The 27,031-nt window shown below is 43.8% G+C and overlaps 2 protein-coding genes across 4 annotated transcripts; one reads left to right on the top strand and one right to left on the bottom strand.

Annotated features, from left to right (window-relative positions):
* Window positions 1–451: 451 nt before the first annotated feature.
* Window positions 452–15,830, bottom strand: LOC118391414 (proline dehydrogenase 1, mitochondrial-like). The gene is made up of 14 exons (XM_035782785.2): window positions 15,449–15,830; window positions 14,828–15,036; window positions 12,501–12,535; window positions 10,040–10,189; window positions 9,822–9,886; window positions 9,583–9,699; window positions 8,893–8,972; window positions 8,692–8,773; window positions 8,341–8,433; window positions 5,793–5,939; window positions 2,702–2,877; window positions 2,359–2,457; window positions 1,866–1,954; window positions 452–1,459 (listed from the first exon to the last, which is right to left on the bottom strand). Exons 1-14 carry the CDS (start codon window positions 15,794–15,796, stop codon window positions 1,269–1,271), a joined length of 1,881 nt encoding a protein of 626 aa, XP_035638678.1. The 5' UTR covers window positions 15,797–15,830; the 3' UTR covers window positions 452–1,268.
* A 39-nt stretch (window positions 15,831–15,869) lies between these two features.
* Window positions 15,870–26,168, top strand: LOC118391413 (scavenger receptor class F member 2-like). 3 transcript variants are annotated; one of them, XM_035782783.2, is made up of 12 exons: window positions 15,870–15,940; window positions 16,784–16,825; window positions 17,227–17,276; window positions 17,419–17,520; window positions 18,071–18,590; window positions 19,017–19,235; window positions 19,691–19,819; window positions 19,916–20,019; window positions 20,186–20,300; window positions 20,442–20,542; window positions 20,828–20,974; window positions 24,741–26,168. In XM_035782783.2, exons 4-12 carry the CDS (start codon window positions 17,517–17,519, stop codon window positions 25,766–25,768), a joined length of 2,367 nt encoding a protein of 788 aa, XP_035638676.1. In that variant the 5' UTR covers window positions 15,870–15,940; window positions 16,784–16,825; window positions 17,227–17,276; window positions 17,419–17,516; the 3' UTR covers window positions 25,769–26,168. The 3 variants fall into 3 exon arrangements, with proteins under 3 accessions (XP_035638676.1, XP_035638675.1, XP_035638674.1); XM_035782782.2 differs by lacking the exon at window positions 15,870–15,940 and adding an exon at window positions 16,001–16,221; XM_035782781.2 differs by lacking the exon at window positions 15,870–15,940 and having other exon boundaries at window positions 16,549–16,825.
* Window positions 26,169–27,031: the final 863 nt, after the last annotated feature.

Here is a 27,031-nt window from a genome sequence, read left to right as displayed (position 1 = left end):
CACTATTAGGTATTCTTAGTTGATCCGACTTTCTAACAGTAGAGAGGTTAAACCTGCTCTTAGACAGCTTTCTGGCTATAAGTGTCAGATTATGATCAGATAGACCAGTAACCATATTGAATGATTTAGTCACCCTCTCTGGTTTATTACTGAACACCAAATCAATCTGTGCTTTAGAGCCACCCTGGTTTGCCCTTTAACTAGCTGTGTAAGGTCAAAGGTATTAATGATCTGTTTGAGGGGTTTCCTACAAGACTTGTCTTCATAATTAATGTTAAACTATCCCATTAAGATGACCTCTTTCCCAAAGTTACATTCCCTAAGCATGTTATTAAACTGATCAAAAACACACTTTTGGTGGAAGGTGGCCTATACATCTCAATAAGGGTAAAAGACATTTGGGGAGACAGTGTAACGTTCAGGCCAATACATTGTAGTTCATTATCACATGACCACTCAATTTCTTTAATAAGACAGTAATATCATCATACTGTACAACCTTGTGTACATCGGTTTTATATATTCCTATTTAAATAATGAATGAATTGGTTTTAAAAATCAGCAAAGCTAGAACCCTGTACAAAGTGTTTACAAATGACCAGTCATCCACAGTTCAGTAAAACATAGATACAAAGGACAGCTTTAAACATTACATGCTAACAAACAAGGGTTCCAAAGCAGTCTGTAAGACAATGATAAATAACTACATTTTTACAAAACATACCGTTCCTGAACATTGAATGGAAACAAAAAGACACTGGACACATTAAATAGGAGCCTTAATAAATTCAGAAAAATCCTGTCGACAACTACAGTTATATTGATATGACTCTAAGCAGTGATAACAAATCACACTTTCCATGCAAGATTAAGGACTATAGCTCAACTTTAAAAATGGCCAATAAGCCACTGAATAAGCTGCTAAACCACAGTGGATAAGATATATTCTTATGTAAAATAAGGACACTTTTGGCAGCAATAGATGAAAAGGCAGAGCCAGTCAGAGGGTCTTTTGGCATTAGGTTAGTATCTTAGTACTACACAAGCCTACCTACAGTACATTCTAAAGCCATGGGGTTGAATCCTAATGTCCACTTCAGCCAATGCTTCACTTTAGGCTCCCATTGACATCAGAGCAGGACTAAGTGGAAATTCAACTTAAGTGGAAGTTAGTTTTCACCCCATTGTGCGCAGGGCAGGTTTGGTTAAGACATTGGAATGTATTACAGGGGCAGAGTGCTGGTGTGCCAGACAGTCAGTCAGCTCAGTTAGTACACAGGCTTGTAGAGGATCTGTCCATTGAGCAGCCTGCGTTTGAGCTCCTTCCACAACAGGCTGCGCTCCCTCTGGGAACCCTTCATGAAGCCCCTGTTCTCCAGGGCACGGCGAGACAGGTAGGGGATGACCTCGTTGACTGGGCCGTAGGGGACGTATTTGTACACTGGGAATCCAGCCTGGCCTGCTCTCAGACACAGAGAGAGTGGGAGATGTTATGTGACTGGAGAAGCAACAACCACTAGCAATGTGTTTCACACAAGCACAGAAAAACATTGGAACCTAATTACATGCACAGGAATGGAAGGTATTTTTGTATAAAAGTTAGTCTCTAAACTAATTTGTCTAAATCAATAAAAAGCTAAATTATATAATAACAAAATGTATAAGAACTGTGTGAACCCCTATTGATCTACACACTAAAGACAGCTATGGTTTGGTATCAGGTGACTGATGACGGAGTGAGACCCTGAGGTTGTTTGTGTCGCACAAGATTTCTGACCAAAATGCCAATCAATAAATCTTGGAACTCCAATAAACCCATTACTATTATGCAACACCCATCTACAGTTCTGAAGGTGTTACAGTACCTAGTGGGAAGCTGATCTGGTCACACATTCCGAGCAGCTGTCCAAAATAGACCTTGTTCTCAGTGGGTGACAGACCCATCTGGTTCATCCTGCAGAGAGACAACACAGACGGAATGTAAATATAAAATAAAACAAACATAATCCTGTGCAAAAATAAACATCACCTCACTGATGAATGCATTTACATTTTAGTCATTTAGCAGACGCTCTTATCAAGAGTGGCTTACAGAAGCAATTAGGGTTAAGTGCCTTGCTCAAGGGTACAGAAAGATTTTTTAGCTAGTCGACTCGGGGAATCGAACCAGTGACCTTTCGGTTACTGGCTGAACGCTCTTAACCACTTGCTACATGCCCATTGATATAATACATTTGGTTTCTGTGAAGTGGTTTTATTACTGGTTTGGTGCTTTGTGTTACAAAATGTCTGTAGAAAAAGTCTAGTAACTAGTCTAACCACCTCTTGATTTGAATAAAGCCCAGAGGCTGGTCTTACTTCTCCAGAGTGAATTTGACAGTGTCCTCGTTGTGTGACGCCACCATGACATTAGCCTTCCTGTTGTGGTTGATCTCTTCCAACACAAACTCTAAACATCTTTGGAGAATCAGGGAAAGACAAGGAACTTTGGCTATTCCATTCAGCTGATATAACTTAATCACATAATGCATCCAAATTCAACAATGAAAATACCCACTTACTAAAGTCACGCATAACACCAATGGTTATGATCTTAGGTCAGTTTTGCATTTTTCACACAAATGGATTGGGGGTCGGGGAAGCTGATCCTAGATCTGTACCTAGGGGAAACGTCACCCCAAAGCACAGAAGGGGGTCTTACTTGTGGTACATCCGGTTGGTGGCATCATAGTCTGGGTTAATGGGGTCTTCGTAGCCGATCTCCACTGCCCTGCTCCTCTCCTGGTACATGTAGGCCCCGCGGACCAGCTTGGCCCCAAAGTACCAACCTTCACGCCGGGACAGCTCCATATCCACAGACACATTGTCATAGGCTTCCTTTACAGGTAGTAAAGGGTAACACAATTATATAACGCTATAGTTAACACCACAAATCTTGACATTTTTGGCAGCAGGCTATCCAGAACACCTCTTATAAAGGGTTGATAAGTAACACAATCGTGTTTAAATAGTTTCATTTCAGGTTTATGTCAAAAAACAAACATGGCTATGGAAGGTTTATATACTAGGTTGGGCTTTTATGAGTCAAATATGGAAGGCTTACAAAACCTGTTTCACTCTAAGTTTATGACAAGTCTATACATAACAGGGATCCTCCCAGGGATCCTCCCTGAGACTGTACATGTAGTCCCAATAACAAGTCCCAAGCTCTACATACAAATCAAATCACATTTTATTGGCCACAGGCTTACAAAACCTGTTTCACTCTAAGTTTATGACAAGTCTATACATAACAGGGATCCTCCCAGGGATCCTCCCTGAGACTGTACATGTAGTCCCAATAACAAGTCCCAAGCTCTACATACAAATCAAATCACATTTTATTGGCCACATACACATGGTTAGCAGATGTTATTGCGAGTCTAGAGAAATGCTTATGCTTCTAGATCCGACAGTACAGCAGTATCTAACAGGTAATATCTAACAATTCCACAACATACCTAACAAATCCTAATACACACAATCTAGTAAAGGAATGGGATGGGAATATATAAGTATAAAATATATGGATGAGCAGTGACAGAGCAACTAAGATGCAATAGATAGTGAAGGATACACATATGAGATGAGTAATGTGAGATATGTAAACATTCTTAAAGTGGCATTATTAAGTGACTAGTGTTCCATTTATTAAAGTGGCCAATGATATCAAGTCTGTAGGTTTCATTTAAGTTTTAATTTTACTAGGCAAGTCAGTTAAGAACAAATTCTTATTTTCAATGACGGCCTAGGAACAGTGGGTTAACTGCCTGTTCAGGGGCAGAACAACAGATTTGTTCCTTGTCAGCTCGGGGATTCGAACTTACAACCTTTTGGTTACTAGTCCAACGCTCTAACCACTAGGCTACCCTGCCGCCCCAAGTAGGTAGGCAGGTAGGCAGCCGCCTCTCTGGTTATTGTCTTTTATGATCCTTTTTGCCTTCCTGTGAATTTGGGTGTTGTAGGTGTCCTGGAGGAAAGGTAGTTTGCCCCCAGTGATGCATTGTGCAGACCGCACCACCATTGGGAGAGCCCTGCGGTTGTGGGCGGTGCAATTGCCGTACCAGGCGGTGATACAGTCAGACAGGGTGCTCTCAATTGTACACCTGTAAAAGTTAGTAAGGGTTTTAGGTGACATTTTTTCAGCCTCCTGAGGTTGAAGAGGTGGCTATTGCGCCTCCTTTACCACACCATCTGTGTGCAAGGACCATTTCATTTTGTCGGTGATATGTACACAGAGGAACTTAACATTTTCCACCTTCTCCCATGCTTTTCCATCGATGTGGATATGGGGGTGCTCCCTTTGCGGTTTCCCGAAGTCCACGATCATGACTTTTGTTTTGCTGACATTGAGTGAGAGGTTATTTTCCTGACACCACACTCCAAGGGCTCTCACCTCCTCCCTGGTTTCTTCGTTGTTGGTAATCAAGCCTACCACTGTAGTGTCGTCTGCAAACTTGAACATTGAGTTGGAGGCATGCATGGCCCCATGGTCATGGGTGAACAGGGAGTATAGGAGGGGGCTGAGCATGCACCCCTGTCGGGCCCCAGTGTTGTGGATCAGCGAAGTGGACTACCCTCACCACCTGGGGGCAGCCCGTCAGGAAGTCCAGGACCCAGTTGCACAGAGCGAGGTCGAGACTCAGGGTCTCAAGCTTAATGATGAGTTTGGAGGGTACTATGTTGCTGAATGCTGAGCTGTAGTCAATGAACAGCATTCTTACATAGGTATTCCTCTTGTCTAGACGGGATAGGGTAGTGTGCAGTGTGATGGCGATTGCATCGTCTGTGGACCCATTGGGGCAGTAAGCAAACTGGAGTGGGTCTAGGGAGTCAGGTAGGGTGGCGGTGATATGATCCTTGACTAGACTCTCGAAGCACTTCATGATGACAGAAATGAGTGCTACGGGGCGATAGTCATTTAGTTCAGTTACCTTAGCTTTCTTGGGAACAGACTGGGATAGGGATTGATTGAATATGTCCGTAAACACAACAGCCAGCTGGTCTCGCATGCTCTGAGGATGCGGCTAGGGATGCGGTCTGGGACGGCAGCCCTGCGAGGGTTAACACGTTTAAATGTTTTATTCACATCAGCCAGGGAGAAGCAGAGCCCACAGTCTTTGTTAGCGGGCCATGTCAGTGGCACTGTATTGTCATCAATGCGCGCAAAGAAGTTGTTTAATTTGTTTGAGATCAAGATGTCGATGTCAAAGATGGGGCTGGTTTGATTGATTGTCTGTCAACCCTGTCACATACGTTTCGTGTTTGAGCCATTGAATTGCGGCTCCACTTTGTCTATATACTGACGCTTTGCTTCTTTGATTGCTTTACGGAGGGAATAACTACACTTTGTATTCGGTCATGTTTCCAGTCACCTTGCCATGATTAAATGCGGTCATAAGAGCTTTCAGTTTTGCACGAATGCTGCCATCAATCCACGGTTTCTGGTTAGGGAAGGTTTTAGTAGTCACAGTGGGTACAACATCTCCTATACAGCGTACAGACAATGTTATTGTCTGAGGCTACCCCTGCAATCGATATGCTGATAGAATTTAGGTAGCCTTGTTCTCAGATTAGCTTTGTTAAAATCCCCAGCTACAATAAATGCATCCTCAGGATATATGGTTTTCAGTTTACATAGAGTCCAGTGAAGTTCCTTGATGGCTGTCTTGGTATCCGCTTGCGGGAGGATATACACGGCTGTGACGATAACCGAGGAGAGTTTTCTTGGAAGATAATACGGACAGCCTCACCTTAAGATAGCACTGGTAGGTGTTGAAGATGATGGGCTTCTCTCTGTTGAAGATCCTCTGCATCTCCAGGGTCAGTCTGCTGATGGCCGGCTGGAAGTACGTCTGCTCAGCATCCACCATCAGCCTCACCCCGTTCTCCACCGCATGCTGGGATAGAGGGAAGGACAAAAACTTTGTTAACTTCTGTCAGTTAGCATCAACTCCTGGTCAGCTCCAGAAAAGTGAGCAGAAAATGTTGTTGATTATCTGAAACCCTTCAGTGATCTTGCTCCTACCTAGGCTATAGAAATGTATGAGTCTAAGCCTTCTATTTCAGAGCATGTTACATTTTACATTTTAGTCTTTTAGCAGACTGTGCTTTCCAAAGCCACTTACAATTACTGCATTCATCTTAAGATAGCTAGCTGAGGCAACAAATATCACAGTCATAGTCGTAGCATGTTGAGGTCTTTGGCCATCTTGTGTTGCCATGTAGTCCAGCCATACTAATGCAATCTCAAGGGACCAAGGTATTACTTGTATCTATAGAGACTCACTTAAGAGCAAACAGACTGTGGATACAACACGTCATAGTCTTGGTCCTGTTGGAGCAGTGCAACTACAATGCAAACACAACCTTTCCCAAAAATGATGACACACTGCTGAAGTAAATCAGAACATTTGTTATAAGAATAAACAAAAGTATTGCCAAAAGGTTTATTTCCAATAAACTCCTGTATGGCCTGCTCACTGAGGCAGGGATGAGAGTAAGAGAAAAGTCTTGTCAAATCTGATATATACTACATCCCATGGTTCAATTAGAATATGAATTTCTGAACAACTACAAACACCTAGGTGTCTGGCTAGACTGTAAACACCTAGGTGTCTGGCTAGACTGTAAACACCTAGGTGTCTGGCTAGACTGTAAACACCTAGGTGTCTGGCTAGACTGTAAACACCTAGGTGTCTGGCTAGACTGTAAACACCTAGGTGTCTGGCTAGACTGTAAACACCTAGGTGTCTGGCTAGACTGTAAACACCTAGGTGTCTGGCTAGACTGTAAACACCTAGGTGTCTGGCTAGACTGTAAACACCTAGGTGTCTGGCTAGACTGTAAACACCTAGGTGTCTGGCTAGACTGTAAACACCTAGGTGTCTGGCTAGACTGTAAACACCTAGGTGTCTGGCTAGACTGTAAACACCTAGGTGTCTGGCTAGACTGTAAACACCTAGGTGTCTGGCTAGACTGTAAACACCTAGGTGTCTGGCTAGACTGTAAACACCTAGGTGTCTGGCTAGACTGTAAACACCTAGGTGTCTGGCTAGACTGTAAACACCTAGGTGTCTGGCTAGACTGTAAATACCTAGGTGTCTGGCTAGACTGTAAATACCTAGGTGTCTGGCTAGACTGTAAATACCTAGGTGTGTGGCTAGACTGTAAATACCTAGGTGTCTGGCTAGACTGTAAATACCTAGGTGTGTGGCTAGACTGTAAATACCTAGGTGTGTGGCTAGACTGTAAACTCTCCTTCCAGAGTCATATTAAACATCTCCAATCCAAAATTAAATCTAGAATCGGCTTCCTATTTCACAACAAAGCCTCCTTCACTCATGCTGCCAAACATATCCTCGTAAAACAGACTATTTTGCCGATTCCTCGACTTCGGAGATATCATTTACAAAATAGCCTCCAACACTCTACTCAGCACATTGGATGCAGTCTATCACAGTGCCATCTGTTTTGTTACCAAAGCCCCACATACCACCCACCACTGCGACCTGTATGCTCTCGTTGGCTGGCCCTCGCTACATATTCGTCGCCAAACCCACTGGCTCCAGGTCATCTATAAGTCTTTGCTAGGTAAAGCGTCACCTTATCTCAGCTCACTGGTCACCATAGCAACACCCACCCATAGCACAAGCTCCAGCAGGTATATCTCACTGGTCATCCCCAAAGCCAACACTTCCTCTGGCCGCCTTTCCTTCCAGTTCTCTGCTGCCAATGACTGGAATGAATTGCAAAAATTGCTGAAGTTGGAGACTTATATCTCCCTCACTAACTTTAAGCATCAGCTATCTGAGCAGCTTACCAATCAATGCAGCTGTACACAGCCCATCTGTAAATAGCCCATCCAACCACCTACCTCATCACCATATTGTTTTTATTTATTTTTGCACACCAGTATTTCTACTTTCACATCATCATCTGCACATCTATCACTCCAGTGTTAATTTGCTAAATTGTAATTACTTCGCTACTATGGCCTATTTATTGCCTTACCTCCTTACTCCATTTGCACACACTGTATACATATTTCTATTGTGTTATTGACTGTATGTTTGTTTATCCCATGTGTAACTGTTGTTTTTGTTGCACTGCTTTTCTTTATCTCAGCCAGGTTGCAGTTGTAAATGACAACTTGTTCTCAACTGGCCTACCTGGTTAAATAAAGGTGAAATAAAAATGTTTAATAAAAATGAATGTGAGGAGCTGGGCTAATATACTGTTGTTCAATTTTAAAGCCATGCTAGTTAACAGTGCCTATGTTGCACTCAAAAAAAAACCTACCTTGGCCAGAACATCCACTCTCTGCAGCATCCTCTTCATCTGTTTCTCCTCTTCAACAGTGAACTTCCTCAACAGAGGCTCCAGCTGACCAGTCTAGAAAATCAGAAGACAGATTTAATTTAGAGTCAACCCTGACCTAAACTACAAAATGCATGTATGCATGTATGCATATACTGTATGTACACTGCATGGATGGATGGATTTGTGTAGGTACATACTACACTTCATAAGTTTCTGTGTACAAACACATTCAGGTAGATATCCTACAGTACTATGCCTGTATGTTAAATATGACAAGGATATGTCAATTTATGTGTGTGCGAATGCATGTGTAATATGTGGCTAGCTCGCCTCAACATTGGGAATGACGAGCAGGTTCGAGATCGATGTTCTGTCATTAATCAAGCTGTTCCAGTCCAGAAGGTCAATAGTTCTGGGGGACATGATGTAAATTACATATTCAAAGTCAAATTCAGTCCTGTATGCACATACTATCTATTGAATAGTTGATTGTTTGTGTGCTCATGATGCATTTTAGGTTCAGCCTCTTACCCTGATAGGCCCAGTTTCTCTCCAGTAAACCAGTTCTCAATGTCATCTTTATTTCCAACCCCCAGCTGAGTCAAACTCTCCTGTAGCAAACAGAAGTATAGAGCCATTATTGCATGAAACTCCCATTTATGCTCAAATGAACAGCAAACCTGGTTGAAAAAAATAGATAAAGCACCACCTGACACCACAACGCCTCTCCGCAATTTGACCTAGATATTTTGTATGTATTGATATGTAGGCCGTGTGTGCCGTTTAAAAATGTACAATATGTAGTTCTGTCCTTGAGCTGTTTTTGTCTTTTAATATTCTGTATTATGTCATGGATCATGTTTTGTGTGAACCCCAGGAAGAGTAGCTGCTGCTTGCGCAACAGATAAACGGGGATCCTAATATAATACCAAAATAGGATTTCATTTTATTAATGAACATCAATAACTATTAATGATGAAACATTATAGATAGATCAAGGAAATTAGTAGGAGGAAAAACAATAATGTTTCATCATTTTGGTATGGTGTTTTCACAGGTGTTTTTGTCTCAAAGGAACCATAAGGCTCTCACAGATATGAAGTATGTTAGATCTAGGGAGTCGTCTTAGTAGCAGAGAGCCGGTTTGGGTGATTTTTAGCTGGGAAACTGCTTGAACTCAGTCACATCTCCACTTTGAGTGTTGCTCTAGGTGACACGCACCTTCAGCTGTTCCAGTTCCAGTTTCTGCTCCAGTGCATCCATGCCAGACTTCCCCTGCTGTGCTGCCAGCAGGTTGAAGAACCTCCTCCATTTCACCAGCACCTCTGAGAACTGGAGCTGGAGAGGAAACAGGTCATAACACCAACAAACAAAAAAAAGCTGCACTCTGTCATGATCACTGCCAATGTTAAATCAAGGGCTAAAAAGAGAGTCTAACAGGCAGAGGGTGTCTAACTCACCAGGAACTGTGGACGGCCCAGGGCAGTCATCTTAATGGCAGAAAATCCATCTACAGAGGCCCCCCCTAAGAGTCAGAGATGCAACATAACATTTAGTGCAGCAATAACATGATTGATAAATACATAATAATAATCATACTAAGCATAATATAACATCTGCATAAAAAATATTTTTTGACTCAATTAATTGAACTCACTGCATTTGATTGTGTTCTCACCTGAGGCTTTTATGCAGTTGAGGAAGGTCTCCATCTGGTTGTCACACTTGGCCTCATCAGCATAGAAGTATGTCCTGGCACTGACCACGCCCCCACGACGGTCCCCAAACTGACGGTGGGCCTTGTACTTCATCTCACGGTGGTCAACGCCTAAAGTCAGAAAACAACATGAGACATAAAGTTGTCTAATGTAACAAGACTTTCCTCTAGACTTGAGTATACACACACAGAACACTGGGAGGGAAAGACAAGAGAAGACTTTCCAAAGGAATGACCCTCCCCACCATCACCTAAACAATCTAGATATAAATTGGCATAGATACCTGGAGATCTGTTTTTCATAAAATGAAAAATTGTGACAGCAGAATACTTCAACGTGTACCAAATATATTAGCATCTATGAAATAACACATATGGAATCATGTAGTAACCAAAAAAGTGTTAAATATTATTATTTTTTTTCCTATTTGTTTACGTAGCCACCCTTTGCCTTGATGACAGCATTGCACACTCTTGGCATTCCCAAACCATCTCAATTGGGTTGAGGTCAGGTGATTGTGGAGGCCAGGTAATCTGATGCAGCACACACCATGTTATAAGATACTGTATATAAAAATAAGTAAAAGAAAAAAGATCTCTAAATACCTAGTCCCATGCTCAGAAAACATATATGTGGGAGAGGGTTATGTAAATATCCAGAGCCCCAACACATGACGTGAACCAGGGATTCAGCTGCTCTTTAACTTAACATGCATATCTGTAGGCATGGACGATATACCGTTTATAATTTCGAAATACCCCCAGATCATAGCTTTCACCTGGTCAGTCTGTCATGGAAGAGCAGGTTTTCTTAACAGTTTGTTTGCACAGTGTGTGTGAGATATATATATACACACATACACACAGTACAAGTTAAAAGTTTGGACACACATACTCATTCCAGGGTTTTTCTTAATTTTTTACTATTTTCTACATTGTAGAATAATAGTGAAGTCATCAAAACTATGAAATAACACACATGGAATCATGTAGTAAACAAAAAAAGTGTTTTCAAAGTAGCCACCCTTCGGATTCACTCAACCAGCCTCTCAAGGAATGCTTTTCCAACTGTCTTGAAGGAGTTCCCACATATGCTGAGGACTTGTTGGGCTGCTTTTCCTTCACTCTGCGGTCCAAATCATCCCAAACCATCTCAATTGGTTTGCGGTCGGGTGATTGTGGAAGCCAGGTCATCTGATGCAGCACTCGATCGCTCTCCATAGTCAAATAGCCCTTACACAACCTGGGGATGTGTTTTGGGTCATTGTCCTGTTGAAAAACAAATGATAGTCCCACTAAGTGCAAACCTGATGGGATGGCGTATCACTGCAGAATGCTGTGGTATTGTGCAGATTGACTGACCTTCACATCTTAAAGTAATGATGGACTGTCATTTCTCTTTGCTTCTTTGAGCTGTTCTTTCATAATATGGATTTGGTCTTTTACCAAATAGGGCTATGTTCTGAATACCCCTACCTTGTCACAACACAATTGATTGGCTCAAATGCATTAAGGAAAGAAATTCCACAAATTAACTTTTTAACAAGGCACACCTGTTAATTGAAATGCATTCCAGGTGACTACCTCATGAAGCTGGTTGAGAGAATGCCAAGAGTGTGCAAAGCTGTCATCAAGGTAAAGGGTGGCTACTTTGAAGAACCTCAAATATAAAATATATTTTAATTTGTTTAACACCTTTTTCGTGACTACATGATTCCATCTGAGTTATTTCATAGTTTTGATGTCTTTCCTATTATTCTACAATGTAGAAAACAGTACAAATAAAGAAAAACCCTGGAATGAGTAGGTGTTTCCAACCTTCTGACTGGTACACACACTCACACACACCTGCCCCTGGTGATCACATTAAGTAATACTGTAATATCCGGTATGTTACAAAAACAGCAGGAGTATGAAAATCTGGATACCGACCAACCCTACATACTTGCTCTCATTAACCCCTCTAGACTACATCCAGATCGAACCTGCTCCCTCACCTATGCAATCTCATGTAACAAACATCATGTAAGAGGCTCGATATTAACCCTTAAATGACCACTGGCATAGACCCAGAAAGTTAGCATTCAGGAACATTTCTGAACCGACAGACATTTTGGCAATGCGCCCCCACTGCTTTCACACGCACGGTTATATGCCCCGTGTGAAAGGGGTTCCACCCCCCACCTCCACCAACCAGATGGCCTGATACATCAGTAATGAAACATGTATGTAAAGTAACATTACTGTGGTCATATTCCTGCATTACAAAGAATTCTGTAGCTGGCACTGCAATAAATTATTAAGTGCATAAATAACCAATCAATTACAACAAATCTCACAATCATAACCATATAAATGAATTGTAAATCAAACTGAAAACACATTTTGAATTGTTAATCCATTTCAGTCTACAAATACACACCTGGACTTTCTTTCTCAGCTTCAGACACACAGGCACTGAAAGAGAGGACACCGAAATAACATGACAACAATTGAGAGATACTTATATCAAGAGTTCAGGTGTTTAGTACCAAATAAGACATTGGAAATCATTTTGAAGTAAGTAGATGGGGAGGAAAATGGGGTCCCAGTAATGAACTGGATTATGACTCATAATTTCTTAAAAGGTCAAGGTCATGCACTATAGATTATCACAATTTGTGGCAGCAGCCCCCACACAGAAGCTGTTAAAATCAGTTCCAGCTCTGCGTTTCACAACCACAGAGTGTGTGCCAGTATGTTGAGTGTACTATATATATATATATATATATATATATATATATATGGTACGCACGACAGAGGGATTGGGGGGAGAGTGTTCACATTATGTAGAAGTGCAAATGTCCTGCTTGTTGATCTCTTGTCCCGTCGTGGACTTCTGATCACTGAGACTGTTGACTATTTCAAAACCTCAGTGCATCCCACATACAGTAGCCTAGGTTAATCTAGAAAGATCCAGTCCAGAACCGAACCTAATACACAAGATTGAATAACATGAAGGAAATTGTTGTCTCATTAGTACATTTCTGTATTTTTTAAATGACCTTTATTTTACCAGTTAAGTTGACTGAGAACACATTCTCATTTACAGCAACAACCTGGGAAATAGTTACATGGGAGAGGAGGGGGGATGAATGACCAATTAAAAGCTGGGGATGATTAGCTGGCCATGATGGTTGGAGGGCTAGATTGGGAAGGACATCGTGGCTAAGACCCCTACGCTCACAACAAGCGCAATGGGATCTTCAGTGACCACAGAGAGCCAGGGCACCTGTTTAAAACAGAACCCTACACCGGGCAATGTCCCCAATCACAGCCCTGGGGCAATGGCATATTTTTTTAGACCAGAGAAAAGAGTGCCTTCTGATGGCCCTACAACACAACCTCAAGCAGCATCTGGTCTCCCGTCCAGGGACTGACCATGATCAACCCTGCTTAGCTTCAGAGGCAAGCTAGCAGTGAGATGCAGAGTGGTATGCTGCTGGCATCTTTCCGTGCTGTTGGTTGTTTCAGTGATTGCCATGGCTTAAAGGGGTAAATATTTGCACAGGCTAACTGCACAATTTGCATGAAAGTTTTAAAATCAATTAGTTGAGTCTGGAAGTTTGAAAGTAATAGACTTCAGAAACTAATTTAAAGCATGTACTTTGCCAACCTTGATGAAAAAATAAAAGGTTGATTACAACTCTGGTACACTCTCACAATGATTAATTCACAATGAGTCCTCTTCCTCTCTGGTACATCCAATTATCAACAAGAGAGAACAGGATGTTGTGTTACTCCACCAATGTAGACTGGCTTCAAAAGTCCTAATTAGTCTGGTGTGGAGAGTTCCACAGAAATTAGGTAGGGTCAGACTTACCAAGTTGGTCTTTAATGCTGTCACTAACCTTTTCACTATCATTCCCATCTACCACCCCACCCTCTTTATTATTCAGCCTATTAGTTCAGCTTGAATGTGTGCATAGTCAGGCTATAAGAAAATCCCTAACCAAACAAGGGAAGGCTGTTTTTCAAAACACATGAAAACATAACACGCCCTGGGCCTCTTTTGAACGGGTGCATCAAGTAACAACAGGGCTGGCTTGTCTCAATCCACCGCATGTGACTGCATTCTCAAAGGGACTGGAATAAACATGCTTCTTCAGCTAACAAATCAGGAGAGAGCCTCGAGGGGTATGTCTAAACTAACCAATGGTGGCTGGGTAGTGCTGGGAAATGTCAGATGCTGCAAGTGATGCATTGTTTACAATCCATTTTAGACCATGAAAAATGGGATGGGCATGTTGTATGCTGAGAAGTTGTAAACACAGGTTTTTATGAATATGAAACATGAGTAGGCCTGTGTGTTTTAGAGGGAGAGAGGGTGTTTGATAGGGGAGATAGATTGTAGGCTCTCCCTGCTACGTCTGAGAAAAGTGCTACATATGGAACTGATCATATGGCTTGTTCCACAATATTATTGGATCACCTAGTATTATTTTGACTGTAGCCTTTTGCCATAGGTCAATTACAGAAAATGTTTACATAGTGACTACTGAGGTAAAAGTATAGGCATCTCACGCTATATCACATTGCTACAAATAATCAATGATTCATAATAAGTTATGAATCTAGAAAATGTGAAAGCTTGTTTTTGTAGTGTTGATACTGCAAGAGTTCTATATCCTAGATTAGTGTTACTTCAGCTGGGGTTGTGACAAATGAGATACAGACTACTACAGCAGACTAGGGTGGCAGACTACTTACTCCATCTCCTTCTTCTCTGCCTCCTCCTGGGTTAGGTCTTCCTCCACACTGTAATCCAGGACTGACCCCACGCCGAAGGCCTGGTTCTTATGGATCAGAGGCTTGATTGAGTTGTGGTCCTCCCCGGCCACAAACTGTCCATAGAACGTCATCTTCATCAGCCTCTCAAACAACCGCTGGCCAAATACCTTCTTGCTAAGGTCCATCAACTATGGACAGAGCAAATAATCAACTGAGTTAGACCAACAACTCGCCAGTAAGAGTAGTGTTCCTTTTAATTTGATCCCCCCCAGGAGTTGATCTGTGAAAACCACCACCTTCGACTTTCATTTCAGTCACAAGATGGTATGATAAGAGTTTTCTTTAACACCTGCCCCAGTCACAGCTGTGCAGACAGTCAGCCAGGCTAATGATAATAGGCCTAAACTACTTGTGCTCCTGGAAATGTTAGGCTGTAAAATTAATGTAAGATGTTCTTCTGCAAGCATGTTGAATAATGGCCCTTTTAACCGTCAGAAATGTCCATTAAGTTATCTGATATACGAGTTAGCCTACTAACCACACCTGTAAAAACTAATCAAATGAATGTAGCATAAAAACAATCAAAATAATGTCTCTTACCTCCTTGTTCTTGTCAACGAGGAAGTCGAATGTGCAAAGCTTGAAGACCAACAGACTTCTAAGCAGCTCAATGTTATCTTTACTTTTGTAAGCTTCATGAGTATTGTCAAAGTCGATTTCGATCTTCTGTGTTTGAGCTTCGGTGGTATTTTTTGACTGGATGATGAGGTCCGCTTGAACAGCTTTCACCACAGTGCACTCATCAACTTTCTTCTCTTTCCCTCCTTCAACCTCATCACGTTGCGTGGATGCGACCGTGGAGCGAAATCTCCCGTGAGACAAGCATATTCTCTTGATGTTGTCGGAACTTGACTTGACTAGAGCTGGTACTACTTTATTGTACGACATTTAAAAAAAAATGTTATTTACTTTTAGTATTTAAATTCGTTAAAACTCGTTTTATTGCGTTTAAGGGCGCGTGGATCCAACACTTTTCGTTCCTGGCTAGCGTGAAAGCCAGTATTAGTTGTTGCACAGCGTTTATAACCCAAGGTAAGTGTTTTAGTAGACACGCCTACTCTGACGCATCTGGCAGGAACTCCGCGTAGTGAGGACTCCCCCTTCAGTAAAACCCGTTTCCCCTTGCCCCCTCCCCAGTCCCCATCGTTGTTGTGTAAACAATTGTTGGCAAGGTGTGCTAGTGTGTTTGACTTAATGGTATCTCCTGCCTGAAAGAACCTGCAAGAAAGAAAGTACAGCAATCAATGGGTTTATTTATCCTACAATTCAATACTGTCTGGGAGACAGATTTATGCAACCATGTATGCACAAAGGTTTGTGTTTGAGATAACACTTCACCCAAGTCAATACATATGCCTACAAGGCCCAAAGAAATGTTAAACTAGTTGTCATCCATCTGACCATAGACATAGTGTATGTGTACTGTGAGAATGTGCTACTTCCTATTTTCAACAACAGAGAGAGCCATTGACTAAGTCCTGAATCTGCTCTGTAACTGACCATGTTTTCATATGGTAGTCTGTTTTACTGGAGGGTGGGGAGTTGGTGATGTAGTTGCATTGGGGTGGGCCAAGAGAGGTTTACAACTTTTTCCCTATTACTTCTTCATACCGAATTTGCAAATTGTCATTGAAGCACAGACCTTGTGCTAACAGCCTACCGGTAGGCTACTTCATTTACTAGAGCATACCGCCACCCTCTGGATGGGTAACTTTTTGGACAACATAGAAAAATTGTCTCAGTGCTTTTTGGAAGAAAGTCAGACATAATTCCACGGGAAAGCCCTTGGAGGGATGGTGTTCATCACAACATGGAAACAACCAGAAATGTCTTTGTAATTGTGCTTCTAAATGTCTTCTTTTTTCGGATTTACAGCCAAGAACTAAATCCCAGAGGTAGAAATGTATGCGAAGCTGGGTAAGTGATTGTGTCCCTGTTTTAAATCAGTTTTAGGCTTGACATTGATGGACAAAACTATTACAGCAGCCTGATTCAAGTCAGTGAAGGTAGATAAACATGCATATATATTTTTTCGACATAGTTTGATATTTTCTGAATACCCAAGCCCTTCCTCAGATTTCCACTTATTTGGTCTACTGCCTCGTTTTTTCTTTGTGCCAGTAATTCCCTGCACTTTGAATGCTGTGACCGATTTGCATCTCAACGTGATTAGGATCATGTTTCATATTTAGATTTATTAGACTATCTGTCATGATTGAAATGTGATCATAATATTAGTTTTGATAGAAAGAGTTAAATGACGTTAGTTTATATGAATCAAATACAGATCATTTGTTTCTACCTCCCATATCTGACAGGCTCCAATGCTGTAGTGGCTTCGCACAGCAAGGAGATGAGTGCTTAATACGTGAGTAGTTGAATGCCTCTTTCATAGGAGTTAACAAACCTGAGTCCGATCATTGGGAGTAGAATTCACAACCATTTCCTCTTTCATTTCTAAAAGCATAACCATTTAATGTGAACTAACTCGCTCAATTGTTTTCCTTCAGCAATTTGTGAGAGTAACTTCACCTGCAAAGAGAATGAAGTTTGTGTGCGACCCAACGAATGCCGCTGTCGTGCTGGTTATTTTGGAGCCACTTGTGACATGAGTAAGTATCCTGTTACTTCCTCACAGCAATCAATAAAGCGGTAATCAGCTGTTGAAACAATATCAAAAAGCTTAGGGATGGGGCTGGAGAAATGGGAACACTCTCCAATTCATAGACAGAGCTATAGATACATGGACTGACAATCCAAAAAGTACAGTTTTAACCTGGTTTTGAGGCTATATAATGTTTGTTTACATTTACTCTGTTTACAAACATTGGAGTAAAACAAGCTTATATTTTGAGTTCTGATGGGGTACAACAGCTGAACTAAGCTCCTGAGGCATTAATAAGTTATATTCTTCAAGAATCAATGGGTACATGTCATTAATTTGTAAGTCCAAAAATGGATGTAGCAACTGCAGATTGCCCCTTTTAAATGTAATTTTGACATTTATTTAAAGGTAGAGTTAATGTGTTAACACTAGTCATTTTCACATACAGCCAGTCCAGGTAGCCTACTACTCAGAACTACATAGCCTACGTCCAGAGAGAACTTAGTACACAAATTATCTCATTATCGATACATATTTGCCTTTCATCCTCCCTGTAGAATGTCCGTCCCAGTTCTGGGGACCTGACTGTAGGGGTAAGTGTGACTGCCATCCCAACGGGAGTTGCGAGGATGTCACTGGGGCCTGCACCTGTAACCCTAATCGCTGGGGGCCAAACTGTGAGAGAGCCTGTGATTGCCAGAAGGGCCAATGCAACCAGGAGACAGGCGCTTGTACGTGCTACGCAGGCTTCTGGGGCTCCCAGTGCTCCACCAACTGTCACTGCAGCATCAACTCTGTGTGTGATGTGGGAACGGGCCAGTGCCACTGCAACCCCGGCTGGTATGGAAGGAACTGTGGTGCTCAGTGTGCCTGCAACGGTTCTCCGTGTGACCAGCTCACCGGGCGCTGCAGGTGTCGACTGCGTTTGTGGGGTACTCACTGCGAGCGCATGTGTCAGTGTATCCATGGACGCTGTAACCAGGCGGATGGATCGTGCACCTGCAGGCCAGGATTCAGAGGGAGGTTTTGCAGGGAGCCGTGTCCAGCTGGGTTCTACGGACAGAATTGCAGAAACAGGTTTGTGACACAGCTGTGTTGGACAAAGATAACTTAGTTGGAACCACAGCGGTTAATTAGCTGGATAAGACAAACATGTCTTTGCTCTTTTCTCTTTCAGTCTGCTGTACTGTGCCCATTGTGGTAGACATGTGGTGAAGCTGTCAAATTGAATGTGATTGACAAACTGTTTTGTGCTGTAACCCACCTAGAGTTTTTTGGCCACCTAAAGCTGTTGGCAACCAAAACCAATACCTATGGCCGTAATCCAGTTTCTAGCAACAAGGGAACTAGCCTTGGCTGAAAGCCTGTGGCAGATGCTATAAGGGAACCAACCATTTGGAAACACTAGTTTAGCATGCGTATGACAGTTATGAGTTGAGTTAGTCCATGCTATTCATGTTGTGTTATAATGTTACTGAGGACTTGGTCTTACTGTTCTTCCAGGTGTGGACACTGTAAAGGCCAGCAGCCCTGCAAGGTGGCAGAGGGACGTTGCGTTGCATGTGAACGCGGTTGGAATGGCACCAGGTGTGACCAGATGTGTGCTCCTGGGTTCTTTGGTGGAAACTGCAAGGACGTTTGCTCACCCTGTAAAGATGGACACTTCTGCAACCTCATCGACGGCAATTGTCCCCACTGCAACCCTGGTTGGATGGGTGATCGGTAGGAATAGGATTATGAGCTTCCTATCACATTCATCATCTTTAATAAATAGATCACTAGTCACTTTAATAATGCCACATCAATAATGTTTACATACGTTGCATTACTCATCCCATATGTATATACTGTATTTTTATACCATCTATTGCATCTTGCCTACAAGTGTAGGCTCATCGATATTTATATGTATATATTCTTATTCCATCCATTTACTTAGATTTGTGTGTATTAGGTAGTTTTTGTGTAATTGTTAGATTAGTTGTTAGATATTACTGCACTGTCGGAACTAGAAGCACAAGGGTTTTGCTACACTCGCAATAACATCTTCTAACCATGTGTATGTGACCAATAACAGTTCATTTGATTTGAATAATCAAATGTAGATCATTGTAGAGAAATGATGAGAAGGAAATTATATCATCTCTGAGTTTTTTCAACCATTTCTGTCTTTACAGATGTGAGCTCAAGTGCCTGAATGGAACCTATGGAGAGAACTGTGTCAATAACTGCAACAGCTGTTTCAATGGGATGTGTCACTTCGCTACAGGAGAGTGTCTCTGTGACCCTGGCTTCTCTGGTGCCTAGTGAGTGCAAAACATTTCAACATGCAAAAATAGTGCAAAGAGCATATTGCCCAATGAAGTTTTCAGCCATGTCATTTGCCTCTCTTTCCTATGCAGCTGTAATGTGAGCTGTTCAGAGGGTCCGTATGGGGTTAACTGTACCCAGATCTGTTCCTGCCATGACAACAACTGCAACACAGTGACTGGAGCATGCAACCTACGTAAGAACCTTTCCTGAAACAGTAATGTACATGTATGCTTTTTCCAGAAAGCTTATTGGTATCGTATGTATCCTCCATAAAAACACTTAGGGACAATATTTATTTGAGAAAATATGTTTATTCTGTGGCAATGGTAACAGATTAGTGACCTCTGCTCTTTGAACAGAGCCGAACCAGAGGATGGGTGTGATGGCAGCAGGGGTGCTGGTCACCTGTCTCCTCCCCCTGCTCCTCTCCTTGTTGTGTTGCTGCTGTATCTGTAGACAGAACAAACAGAACGAGTAAGTCAAGTGGAAACACAATGAAAACACAGATTCTTTGTTGTTTGTATTGGGCACAGTACAACATGAGATATTGTCACATTGGTTGGATTTAAACTCAGACTTTACTGCTTGTTTTGTTTGTCTGTTGTTTGCTTTTAGCCCTGAGAAAAAATCCAAAAGACTCTGTGAAGGGTTTACACGAATCAGCTCTAAGCTTCCATGCATCCCACTGAGACGGCAGAAGCTACCCAAAGTTGATGGTACGTACTACTTGCACAAACTCATTTGCATTTCTGTCATACTTGCTGTTCATTGTTTAACATTCATGTTAATGTGTGTTTTCACCAGGTTCGCATGATTGATCATAAACCAGCCAAATCCCAATATATTCAAAGTAGCATCCTTTATCCTTGATATTTTGCTTTGCTTCCTCTCTGAATGGCTGTGACAGTGAGCTCAGTGTCTTGTCATTGTCAACAGATAAGTACAAATCTTTAGTGGATGTAGGTTCTAAGGGTTAGAAGCTCTGTTTCTGTTCTCCACAGTGTCCCACTATAACCATGAGAATACTTTCAACTGTAGTTTCATCGAGCGCCCCTCCGCAGCGGAGCAACCCACCACCTGCGGGACGTCCCGAGCCTCCTCTTCCGCAGAGACCACAGAGGATGGACATGTCTATGCTGTCCCTGACCGTGAGTGTCACAAACTAAATCTTCCCTGTCACTCCTGGATGATACTGCATGCTGCATTAAAAACCCCTCTGTTGTTGTCCATTAGTTTACTCCAATTAGGGGAGTGGTGGTAGGGTTAGGGGTAAATAATAATATATACAGTATCAGTCAAAAGTTTGGACACACCTACTCATTCATGAGTTTTTCTTTATTTTTACTATTTTCTACTAGCAAATGAGTTTGTGCAAGTAGTACTACTACTTTTACTACTATATGGAATCATGTAGGAATCATGTAGTAACCAAACAAGTGTTAAACAATTCAAAATATATTTTAGATTTTAGATTATTCAAAGTAGCCACCCTTTGCCCTGATGACAGCTTTGCACACTCTTGGCATTCTCAACCAGCTTCAGGAGGTAGTCACCTGGAATTCATTTCAATTAACAGGTATGCCTTGTTAAAAGTTAATTTGTGGAATTTCTTTCCTTCTTAATGCGTTTGAGCCAATCTGTTGGTGTTGTGACAAGGTAGGGGTGGACCAAGTCCATATTATGTGTCACGCCCTGACCATGGAGAGCCTTTGGTTCTCCATGATGTTTAGGTCAGAGCGTGACTAGGGGGGTGTTCTAGTCATTTTGTTTCTATGTTTTGGGATTGAGTATAGTTCCCAATTAGAGGCAGCTGATTATCGTTGTTTCTAATTGTGGATCATACTTATGGGTTCCCTGTTCCCACCTGCTTTGTGGGATATTGTTTTTGAGTGAGTGCATGTTGCACCTCAGTACTGCAGGGTCGTTGTTTGTTTCTTGGTTTGTTTTAAGTTTCACTAAAAATAAAGATGTGGAACTCCAATCACACTGTGCCTTGGTCCGTTTCTCCACACGTTCGTGACAGAATATCCCACCAACAAAGGACCAAGCAGTGTGAAAATGAGGTAAGGTAGTTTTGGACTTGGGAGGACAATGAGAGGAAACGAGATCCTTCCTTTGTGGGAGTCGCCAAGGAGCATAGGGGGACAGCGACGACGGGGACCGCGGCCACAGAAACCCCAATAATTTTTTGTGGGGGGGCACATGGAGCTGGCGGTTGAGCAGCGAAGAGTGCCAGAGCCTGTTTGGGAGTCGGAGGAGGAATTTGATGAAAAATTCCGGAGAGAGGTGGTCGCGATGAGAATGCTGCAGCACAGGCGTGCTGAAGAGCGTGACACAAGTCCAGTGCCATCTGCACCGGTTTCACGCATCTGGCCTCCAGTGCGCCTTCCCAGTACGGTACATCCTGTGCCAGCTTCCCGCACTAGCCCTGAAGTGCGTGTCACCAGTCCGGTGCCACCTGTGCCGGCTCCACGCACCAGGTCTCCAGTGCGTCTCCCCAGTCCGGTACGCCCTGTGCCAGCTCCCCGCACTCTCCCTGAAGTGCGTGTCACCAGTCCAGTGCCACCTGTACCGGCTCCACGCATCAGGCCTCCAGTGCGCCTCCCCAGTCTGGTACGTCCTGTGTCAGCCCCTCGCACTCGCCCTGAAGTGCGTGTCCTCAGTCCGGTACGTCCTGTGCCTGGTCCTCGCACTCGCCCTGAGGTGCGTGTCACCAGTCCGGTGCCACCTGTGCCGGCTCCACGCACTAGGCCTCCAGTGCGCATTCACAATCCAGAGCTTCCGGCAACGTTTCGGGGTCCCGGGAACCTCCAACGACGGTCCACGGTCCGGAACCTCCAACGACGGTCAACGGTCCAGAACCTCCAACGACGGTCCACGGTCCAGAACCTTCAACGGCGGTCAACGGTCCGGAACCTCCAGCGACGGTCAACGGTCCGGAACCTCCAGGCGGCGTTCAATGGTCCAGAGCCTTCTGTGACGGTCAACGGTCCGGAGCTAACAGGCATGGGAAACAGCCCAGAGCTTCCCGTGACGGTCAACGGTCCGGAACCTCCAGGCGGCGTTCAACGGTCCGGAACCTCCAGCGACGGTCAACGGTCCGGAACCTCCAGCGACGGTCAACGGTCCGGAACCTCCAGGCGGCGTTCAATGGTCCAGAGCCTTCTGTGACGGTCAACGGTCCGGAGCTAACAGGCATGGTAAACAGCCCAGAGCTTCCCGTGACGGTCAACGGTCCGGAACTTCCAGCGACGGTCAACGGTCCGGAACCTCCAGCGACGGTCAACGGTCCGGAACCTCCAGGCGGCGTTCAATGGTCCAGAGCCTTCTGTGACGGTCAACAGTCCGGAGCTAACAGGCATGGTAAACAGCCCAGAGCTTCCCGGGACGGTCAACGGCCCGGAGCTTCCTGTAACGGTCAATGGAGTCCAGGAGCGGTGTCCAGGGCAGGAGCCTTCCTCTGCGCCGGTGCCCAGTGCAGGCACGGCATCCAGACAAGCTCCAAGGCCGGAACCTTCCTCTGCACCGGTGCCCAGTCCAGGCACGGCGGCCTACCCAGTTCCATGGCCAGAGCCTTCCTCTGTGCCGGTGCCCAGTCCAGGCACGGCGTCCAACCCAACTCCATGCCTGGAGTCCTCCTTTTTTTTGCCGATGCCCAGACCAGGCACGGCGTTCAGCCTGGCGCGATGGCCGGATCCAGGGTCTGGGCAGGGGCTACGACCTGCACCGGCGCCGCCACCAACACTTGTCAACCCCCCACCCTCAGGTTTTGCGGCTGGAGTCCGCACCTTTGGGGGGGGGGGGTACTGTCAAGCCCTGACCATGGAAAGCCTTTGGTTCATCTGTGAAGAGCACAGGGGGCCAGTGGCGAATTTGCCAATCTTGGTGTTCTCTGGCAAATGCCAAACGTCCTGCACGGCGTTGGGCTGTAAGCACAACCCCCACCTGTGGACGTCGGGCCCTCATACCACCCTCATGGAGTCTGTTTCTGACCGTTTGAGCAGACACATGCACATTTGTGGCCTGCTGGAGGTCATTTTGCAGGGCTCTGGCAGTGCTCCTCCTGCTCCTCCTTGCACAAAGACGGAGGTAGCGGTCCTGCTGCTGAGTTGTTGCCCTCCTACGGCCTCCTCCACGTCTCCTGATGTACTGGCCTGTCTCCTGGTAGCGCCTCCATGCTCTGGACACTACGCAGACACAGCAAACCTTCTTGCCACAGCTCCCATTGATGTGCCATCCTGGATGAGCTGCACTACCTGAGCTACTTGTGTGGGTTGTAGACTCCGTCTCATGCTACCACTAGAGTGAAAGCACCGCCAGCATTCAAAAGTGACCAAAACATCTGCCAGGAAGCATAGAAACTGAGAAATGGTCTGTAGTCACCACCTGCAGAACCACTCCTTTATCGGGGGTGTCTTGCTAATTGCCTATAATTTCCACCTGTTGTCTATTCCATTTGCACAACAGCACGTGAAATGTATTGTCAATCAGTGTTGCTTCCTAAGTGGACAGTTTGATTTCACAGAAGTGTGATTGACTTGGAGTTACATTGTGTTGTTTAAGTGTTCCCTTTATTTTTTTGAGCAGTGTATATATGTGTATATGTATTTAAAAAAATATATATATGGGGGATTGGAAATGATACAGACAATTACATTGATGGAAGCCACAATCTATATGCACTATTAAAGCTGATCTACCCCAAATACAATTACTAATCTGCTGCCATGTCATCCAATTAAGGCCCTAGTTTCAAGAGTAAACATCAACAGGAAATACAGCATTTAAAACATTCCCAGAGCATTGTATTTTATTTCCTCAACATCTCAGGTTTGAAAGGGGAGTCTGATTCTGCTTATCATTTATTTATTTGAAAAGAACATGATTGTCGTTTGAACTCTCTCCTCTCTCTAGAACCTGGAGAACAGAACAAAAATAAAGGGAACAGAATCGACACAACAGAGACTAGAGTATTGGCTGATTATGATGATATCTCTGAGGTAGACACATTGCCGGAGAACATGGCCATGACTATGCAGGTCTCAGTTAACATCAGTGAGCTGCCACTCCAGAAGTCCTCAGAGAATGAGGGCTCCTGCAGTGGCACAGAGTCAGCCAACAGCATCCGCCTCCGGGCCCATGCTCCGCAGCCACCCCAGCAGTCCAGCAAGGAGAACAGTGTAGTGTCAAACACTGTCAAAGACAATGCAAAGCCTACAGCTGCTGAGAGGGTTAAACCTCTACCACCAGACTCCTCCACAAAGCCAAAGCTATCCTGGGTCCATGCATCTCCTGGGCCGAAACAGAATAATATAAGTCAGGAAAAGACTGTGGCTGAGGAGAAAACGAGTTCCAGGAAGAAAGCCAGCAAGCAGCAAGCTCCCAATGCCGCAGAGTCATGTACAGATGGGGCTGGCTTCCAAGGGGAGAAGAAGCCAACTAAAAGCAGATCTGGTATGTTGCAGATAGAGCACATCAATGGGGCAGTGCAGAGTGTCCTCAGGAAAATGGGCAACTTCCGTGCTGACCAGAAGCCTGAAAACCAAAGAGAGTCCGCAGAGAAGAGCCCCAGTTCATCCCTAAACAGGGAGGTTAACCAACTGAACATACACTCGGAGGCAGCCTCTCTCTTAGCTGCTCAGCTGAAGGAAAAGACTCAGCGCCTGAACAGGAGTGAGACCGGCTGCTGTGAGGAGAGCCTGTCTCACCTCCAGTCCCATAGAAAGAAGCCCACCTTGCCCCAAAAGACTGGAGCAAAGGCTCTGCTTCCCACATCCGCTAGTTCACAGAAGCCTCTGCCAGATACGCCATCTAAAGAAGCCAAAATCCCAGAGAAACAGGACTCTCACCACTCTGAAAGCAGTTCAGAGAAGGGAGACTCCACAGTAAAGAAGGACCCAATGACAAAGCCTCCTCGAAAAAAAACTAGGAAGGAAATATAGACTCAAAAACAAAGACTATTGCTCCAAGGGTTGCAGTGACGCCACCTCAGGCTGCAAGTTAGTGTGGTCAGTGTTGTTGATTTTCAATTCTGAGAAAACAACGCACATTTTGAGATGTCTGAAATATTTTTTGGGACACATTTGTTTCATTGTGTTTTGCACCAAATCGAATATCGATGGAATATTTTCCCTTCTGTGGGTGTTTTTCATCTTGAGAAATGTTATGATATAATGCAGTCTTTCTATTTTAGCATTTTATTTTCCTAGCTATTCTCAAATCCATGTATTGTATAACAGTGAGTGCTAGGAGGTCTGAATACTTATTTATCTTGATCAATCGTCATTATTGTACCCAACATTTGCTAATTTGCTCATATTGAATAAACCAAACACCCCAAAAACCTGGAATTTGCATCTCCTAAATGTTTTAAGTTGGAAAGCCATTCCCACTGCCCAGAACTTTGAAGCCACATCAGGGCCTCAGACAAACAAGAGGTGTGTTGTGTTGATGGTAGAACAGCTTGGGGTCTGTGTTGAGGGCCCTGTGGCTGTCTGGCACATGTGCTGCAGTTGTGTGTGCAGTTTTTGGGGGGAATGGTAGGCTTTGATGCAGCTGTAAAGGCTACAGAAGATCAGATGGTGTTTAATTGATTACAGACTGTTGGTGCCGGTCATCCTGAATCCATGCTGTGACCTGCTTAGACAGGAACAACTCTCATTCGCTCTCAGACAAAGCAAAGACCCATTTAACAGCAACAAGGTCCTGAAAATAAGTTATTTAACATAAGCCACACAGTAAGATTGGCAGATGACCAGCTGCCTTGTTGTGAAAGGTCGATCATATTGATGCTTTCAAGACATGAATGGGTGCATGGCTGCATGCATAGGCGCTATTGCATCATTATTTAATTCTATAAGTTTTACTGCGGAAAACGTATGGGGCCTAGTGGTGGGATGAGGACTAGAATTATGTTTTGACTGCCTGTTTAAACATCTCCCTGGAGCTTGGTCCATAACGGAATGCCAAGCATTGAGAAGCAACTGCCAACTCAACCATGTCCCAGAATACTATTGGGAGACAATGGCTACCATAGACACCCTATGAAAGCATTAACATCTGGTAGCCATTACATTGCTGGAGTTGAGGAAAAAAGGTAATATTTTCTGCTAGGCAAAGCAGAAAACCTAGAGTGATATAACACCTAAATGTCAGAATGGCCTAATTGGAAAACTAGACCACAGTAACAAACAAATGTTGTTACC

Source organism: Oncorhynchus keta, chromosome 12, assembly GCF_023373465.1.
Source record: "Oncorhynchus keta strain PuntledgeMale-10-30-2019 chromosome 12, Oket_V2, whole genome shotgun sequence".
Lineage (NCBI taxonomy): Eukaryota > Metazoa > Chordata > Actinopteri > Salmoniformes > Salmonidae > Oncorhynchus > Oncorhynchus keta.
This window is presented reverse-complemented; position numbering and strand designations above follow the sequence as displayed.